We start from the raw sequence: 7297 nt of genomic DNA, 5'->3' as shown, positions 1-7297 counted from the left end.
GATCCAGAACAAAAAACAAATCTGTCTTGGAAGAAGTACAGCCAGAATGCTCCTTAGAAGCAAGGATGGTGAGATATGTTATCAGGAGGGAACAGTCCCTGGAGAAGGACATCATGCCTGGTAAAGTACAGGGTCCGAGAAAAAGAGGAAGACCCGCAATGAGAGGGACTGACACAGTGGCTGCAACAGTGGGCCCAAGCATAACAATGATCATGAGAATGGCACAGGACCGGGCAGTATTTCATTCTGTCGTCCACAGGGTCACTATGAGTTGGAATGGACTTGACGGCACCTAACAACAACAACACACACCCATGAAACCATCACCACACTCAAGATAATGAACATATCCATTACTCCAAAAAGTTTCTTCCTGTCTCTTTGCAATCCTCCCCTTGGCCTACTTGAGCCTCTTTGCTTGTCTGTAAAATGGGGAAATGATCCTAAGGCAGACCCGTGAGGATTATAGGAGTGTAAAATCCCTTGATAATCAGTGAAGTCATTTATGCGTAATAAATGTAGTTATTATGAGAATTGTCATGATTATTTCTTTGTTCTTTACCTGAAACCTCAAAGTCTACATGGGTGAGGGAAGAGCCAATTGGTGCTGAAATGAGCAGGTGATGGGAAAGAGCAGGTGTTGCCTGGGAATTCCTGTTGTTGAGCCTTGGAGGAGGGGCACACTAGCATGTGTACATATACACACGTGTATACATGTATATGATGTGTAGACATGTTGTTTTGCCCCTTCCCAACCTGCAACCCCAGAAGGACATATGGATGGAGGACCTTGGTCCTTTAGCAAACGCTTCAGGGTCTGAGATCTCAATCTGAGAGGCCCTGGATGGAGATTCTTGGTACTGGTGAATCTGGTGTCCTGATGGTAATGGATTTTGTTACCAGTGCATTTTTCTGCCTACCTGGTGTGGATGTTCTGTTGTGGGAGTGGTCAGTAATGTACTTTGGCTTTCAACAGATGTGAACGAGTGTGCAACTGAGAACCCCTGCGTGCAAACCTGCGTCAACACCTACGGCTCTTTCATCTGCCGCTGTGACCCTGGCTATGAACTTGAGGATGATGGTGTTCACTGCAGTGGTAATGCAGTTTGGCATTGGAGACTCCCACCTGTATGCGGGGTGTGGGGGTGGAGGGCAGGGGCCTCCTTCACAGGTGTTTCCTCTAATTTCCCGGACACATCTCCAGTTTGAGACATTTTCCAGTGCAGTTGGGTACAGTCACATAGAACAGAGATGAGTCACTTCCTGAGAGGTGGAGTGGTGTCCACCTCTTATGGGGTAGATTTGGCCGTTGTCATTTGACTCCTAATGCAAAAACCAATAGAGCTACCTTCTAGGGCCTGAGATGGGGCCAAAGAGAAAGGGGAGTCACTCAGTTTTGCATGTTGGCTTGAGAGTTATCTGTCCTCCCTCACACTGATTCAAGTCCTGGGAACAGGACAGATAGAATAATAGCATATCCCGTAGGGTAGGGCTTGGGGCGGGGGTTGAATGAGATCATGTTTGTAAGTGGAAACGCTCTGTGAACTTCTAAAAACTCTATGAATAATCAGTGTCTATCTCCGTGGTCTATCTCCATGCCTAGCACACAATGAGGATGCAATAAATAGTTCTTGAATCAATGTATGAATGAATGTTGAATGAGTGAAATCTTAATAATGTGTGAGAAGATAGATGTGGTGGCTTAATTCACCTTTTGTAAGTTGTTTCTAAACCCAAGAAGCTCTGATTCTCTGCCCACGCTAGCTTGTTGAGTCTGTTATAATTTTCTTACTAACTCTCCTCTTTTTTTCCCCAGAAAGTTAAAATACAATTACTAGATAGTTAGAAAACTATTACGAGATTGTGAACTCCTTGAGAATAGGGGCCACATCCTACTTTCTTCCTAGATTTCAGTTCCACACATGACACACCCTGGGGCCTCTGGGCCAAGGATTAGGAGGTGTGAGAAGTTCAGCAACATGAGATGGGCTTATTCGTTTCTGCAGAATTCCTTGCAAGTCTGCAGATGTCCTTGGGTGGCACAAATGGTTTTTGCTTCGCTGCTAACCAGAAGGGTAACGGTTCAAACCCATCTAGTGGCACTGCAGAAGAAAGTCGTGGTAATCGGCTTGCATAAAGATTACAGCCAAGAAAACTCTATGGAGCTCAGTTCTACTCTGTAACACATGGGGTTGCCATGAGTCGGATCCAACTCAGTGGCAGTGGATTGTTTTGTTTTTTAAGCACCCTACCCAGAGTCATTTTTATTTTGTTGTCCTTCCTTCTTTCTTCTTCTTTCTCTGTTTCTTTCTCCTCCTTTCCTCCCTCTCTTCCTGTTTGCCTTTGTGCCCTTCCTCTCTCTGCTGTTTGTAAATGTTAACCTGAAGTAAACTCCATTCCACCTACTTTTGACATCAGCAGCTGTAAATTAGCAAAGTCCAACTTAATGATGCTTCAATGTGTTTTTCACAATAGGCAGGCCACACACTAGGGCGTGACAATCCCTTTGTTCTGCAGAATAGAAAATTTCCCTGTCCTGAGCTTCATGGTAACAGGAACTGACCCAGGTCATGAGTGAGACTTGTGTGCTAGCTTCACTTAGGCCTGGGACGTTCTCTCGTCTAGGGACAGAGTTCCCCGAAACAAATGAGCGCCCTCTTCCCAGGGCCAGGGAAGCCAGAGCCAACAAGGAGGCGGTTACAGAGAGCCTTGGACTGATTAAGTGTCAGCCCCAGAAACAGTAATAAAATACCTTCAGGCATGAAAAGCTACTTTCTTTCTAGATTTCAGTTCTACACATGACATTCCCTGGGGCCTCTGGGCCAAGGAACTAGGAGGTGTGAGAAGTTTAGCAGTATGAGATGGGCTTATTTGTTTCTGTAGAATTCCCTGCACATCCACAGTTGTGTATGCCCCGTCTGCAGAGGCAGTCTGGTGGAGTGACTCAGGGGCCAGGCTGAGCTGAGTTCAAGTGCTGGTTTTCCATTTACTATTTTCCATGACCAAGTCACTTACTGAGCCTCAGTTTCCTCATTCATCCCCACTGATAAAGATTAAATGAGCTGGTGTACCTTAGCATCATCACCTGTTAATTTCCCTTCCCTAGAGTGCACCTGGAAACCCTGGTAGCATAGTGGTTAAGAGCTACAGCTGTTAAACAAAAGGTCAGCAGTTCAAATCCACCTGTGCGCTCCTTGGAAACTCTATGGGGCAATTCTACTCTGTCCTGTAGGGTCACTATGAGTTGGAATCAACTCGACGACAATGGGTTTGGTTTTTTTGGTTTATGGTGTGCCCAGTACTTACAGGTGCTTTGCAGGGCATGAGAGAAGGAAGTGTAATACAATGCTGGCTTTTCAAGGAACTTGGAACCCGGGTGGCACAGTGGTTAAGAGCTTGGCTGCTAACCAAAAGGTTGGCAGTTGGAATCCACCAGCCCGCTCCTTGGAAAGCCTATGGGGAAGTTCTACTCTGTCATATAGGGTTGCTATGAGTCAGAATCAACTTGATGGCAACAGGTTTGGGTTTTTTTGGTACACCTACGTGGGTTGGCAGGGATCTTCAGTGGACTCACTTTTCCTCCATGTCCACCACGCTGCTCCTTTCCCTTAAGACTTAGAGTGACCCCTGGCTCCTGCAAGCTTTATAGACAGGCTGGCCCCAGATCACAGTGTGACACACAGAAAGTGTGTTTCTGTGCTTCTCCATCTTCCCCAGGAAGTGTTATCCCCACTGTGTTATCATAGCTGGGGCGGCCCTCCATGTAGTACCTGACCTTTCTTAGCCTTGTCGCTTTGTCCCTCCGGGATTTGCTAAGTTGAGCTGATCCTGGAAGCCAGTCACTCACGTGGATGAGTGGAAATGGCCTAACGTATCCTCCCTGCCAGAAACCAGGCTTGTATTTCACCTTCTCAGTGGTGGGTGGAGCTGCAGCCCTTAGCCAAGACTGGGGATTGAATGGGGTCTATCAGAGCCCCTCCCAGCCCGAGGGGATGGCAGGTGGGGGTGAGTGCCACCCTCCCTATCTGCACTGGAGCTGGCTCTGCTCAGGGGATTGCCCCAACCTCAGGACTCTCAAAACCCTCTGATTTTAAGGTTATTCAGAGAGGATTTATAGCATTTTATTGAGGAATGTAGGATCTGAAGTCTGGCTGTCTGGGTTTGAATCCCAGCTTTACTACTTACTAGTCATAAGAGCCCTGGTGGCTCAGTGTTAAGCATTTGGCTGCTAAACAAAAGGTGAGTAGTTTGAATCCACTCAGCAGCTCCGAAGGAGAAAGACCTGGCGATCTGCTCCTGTAAAGATTATCGCCTAGAAAACACTATCGGGCAGTTCTACTCTGTTACCTGGCGTTGCTTGATGGCACTTAACAACAGTCGTATGTGAACTTAGGCAAGTTACGTAACCTCTGTAAGCCTCAATTCTTCTTCATAAGATGGGGATAACAATAGCACCTCCCAGGTAGGGTTAAAGGGTCCCTGGGTGGTGCAAATGGTTAACACGCTCAGCTGCTAACTAAAAGGTTGGAGGTTCAGGTCTGCCCAGAGGCACCTTGGAAGAAAGGCCTGGTGATCGACTCCTGAAAAAAATCAGCCATGGAAAACCCTGTGGAGTACAGTTCTACTCTGATAAACATGGGGTCACCATGAGTTGGAGTCAACTCAACGGCAGCCGGTTGTATAGGGTTAAGGTGAGGAATATGATGAAGCAGGTAAAGCATTTAACACAGTGCTTAACACCTAGTGAGCTCTCAGAAATGGACGGGTTCACTACTCCTTCCACTAAAGTTATGAATGGGCAATCTCCAACCTTAGCAGAAATAAACCAAGAGGCTCTCTGTTCTGATGGGTTGGGGCCGGAGACCCAGCACTCTGCCAGCTCCTGGGGGAGGGCAGTGGGCTCTGACAGAAATGGACATTACTTAACAGAACAGGTTTTCTACTCTTCAAATCAGCATCGTGACTCTGCTGGCTCACACCATCACCCAAAGGCCACTGGGAAGGACAGGAGGGGGTTTTTCCTTCTGGGAGGTGAGAGGCATTGAGTGTGTTACACTGGAATTATCTGATGGTGGATAAGCAGCCTCATTTGCGCTGACACTCTCTCTGGGTGATTTGAGCCACCAACAGCCTGTGAGTGAGGGAGTGATCCAAGGACATGTCACATGGGGAAACTAGTAAGAGCAAGTTTTCGGGAAACAACAAATGAAAGAAAAACATGTTTTCTTTGGCGTGCTTACCGGATGAGGCTCAAATGGGGGCTGCACTGCCAAACTCTCTGTGTGATGAGGAGTCGCCTTTTCTGGAACGCCTGCTTCTGCATCCACTGCCACGGCCCACCGGGACAAATTGTAAAATCACATGTGCAACAGCTCTGCCTCCGCACCCCCACCTCTACAGCCAGGAAGAGGCCAACTCCAGGCTGGCTGCAGGCTGCTTGCTCACGGTGCCCAGGTCCCAGGGAGCCTCTGAGAGACGAATGCACCCACCCACCCCACACCATTCCAAAACTTTGTCTTCAAAAGGAGGTGTTTTGGCACAATGATGTTTTAATAAAATTAACGCCCCCTTGGTCTTATGGAGGAGTCCTTGGGTGTTGCAGACAGTTAACACGCTCTTCTGCTAAACTAAAGGTTGGTGGTTTGAGTTCACCCAGAGGTGCCTCAGAAGAAAAGCCTGGCAATCTACTTCCAAAAAATCAGCCACTGAGAACCCTATGGAGCACACTTCTACCATGATGCACGTGGGATGGCCATGAGTTAGAATCAGAGCTTCAAACAAGTTCAGTCCGGTTCAACCCCCTGCTGAGAATTTGCATTTCCACCCCAAATATACTGAATCAGCATCTGCAGTTTAACAAGATCTCCAGGTGATTCTTGTGTATACATCTACATTTTTAACAAGCTCCCCGGATGCTTCTTAAGTATACACCTACGTTTTAATAAATTCCCTAATGATTCTTATGTATATTTGTTAAAATGTAGATGCTGATTCAGTATATCTGGGCTGGAATTGCAGATTCTCAGCAGGGGGTCGAACTGGACTGAACTGGTTCAAAGCCCTGGTAACAAATAGATGATGTAGTTGAGCTAGAGGCAGAGGGTAAGAGAAGCTCAAAGGAGACAGATTTCATCTCCACGTGGACAGACTTTCTTAATAATTAGAGCTGCCCAAAGAACAATGGGCTTCCTCGTAGGTAGTGAGCTCCTCATCATGAGAGGCATTCAAGAAGTGACTAACAGTTTCTTGGCAGAAAAGCTGTTGTATCAGGAGAGAGAAGGCAATGGAGTTAGAAGATCTCCAAGCCCCCTACCTCCAGATATTCTGTGATAATAAACAGCAGGTCTAACTTGTTGCCCCCAGATATGGATGAGTGCAGCTTCTCCGAGTTCCTCTGCCAGCATGAGTGTGTGAACCAGCCTGGCACATACTTCTGCTCCTGCCCCTCTGGCTACATCCTGCTGGACGACAACCGGAGTTGCCAGGGTAAGGCTGTGTAGAGGGAGCTGTGGGGTGGGCCTGACTCAGGGGGTCACTTGGATGTCTTTACCTGGGGAGTCCTGTGTGGCTTTAGTGGGTGCTGACAGAGCACAGAGTGGCAGGCTCTGGGCTGGTGCCTTCCCGTCCTGAGACCCATCTTTTGTCCCCAGAAAGGACATGGGCCGCTCATACTTCTGTAAGGAACTTCCCAGCTGCAGAAAGCACCATCTGCAGCTGGCTGGCTCCTGCCTCCCTAGGCAGGTCTCTGCGTTCCCTCTAAGGACTGCTCCAGACCCAGACAGGACTTCTCATGGCTGGTCCTGCTCACTCGGACCAGGGCCTCTGGAAGGCGGCCTGGACAATATGTATATATGGAGCCCTGGGGGTACAGTGGTTAAGAGCTTGGCTGCTAACCAAAAGGTCGGCAGTTTGAATCCACCCTATGGGGCAGTTCTACTCTGTCTTGTAGGGTCACTGTGAGTCAGAATCAACTTGATGGCAATGGGTTTGGTTTTACGTATATATATATACACACAGACACGCACATATAATGTGCCATAAAAATGTAATGCAAGCTACCAGTGTGAGCCACATGTGCAACTTTTAATTTTCTAGAAGCCACATTAAAAGAGTAAAAAGGAAAAAAAAATTAATTAAAAAAAGTAAAAAGAAACAGGTGAAAGAAATTTTAATAATATATCTTATTTAACACAATATATTCAAAATATTATCACTTCCACATGTAATCAATATAAAAATTGTTGATGAAGTATATTTTATGTTCTTTTCTTTCATACTGAGTTGTCGAAATCCGATG

General features: G+C 46.9%; 1 protein-coding gene across 2 annotated transcripts in view; it reads left to right on the top strand.

Annotated features, from left to right (window-relative positions):
- Window positions 1-7297, top strand: part of FBLN5 (fibulin 5) — a 95156-nt gene that overhangs the window by 71132 nt on the left and 16727 nt on the right. For both annotated transcript variants that reach the window (XM_004376670.2, XM_004376669.2), the window contains exons 7-8: window positions 977-1096; window positions 6364-6486. In XM_004376670.2, the coding sequence (XP_004376727.1) occupies window positions 977-1096; window positions 6364-6486 (243 nt within the window). The remainder of the gene's footprint in view (window positions 1-976; window positions 1097-6363; window positions 6487-7297) is intronic.

Source organism: Trichechus manatus, unplaced genomic scaffold (genome assembly GCF_000243295.1).
Source record: "Trichechus manatus latirostris isolate Lorelei unplaced genomic scaffold, TriManLat1.0 scaffold00045, whole genome shotgun sequence".
NCBI classification, from domain to species: domain Eukaryota; kingdom Metazoa; phylum Chordata; class Mammalia; order Sirenia; family Trichechidae; genus Trichechus; species Trichechus manatus.
This window is presented reverse-complemented; position numbering and strand designations above follow the sequence as displayed.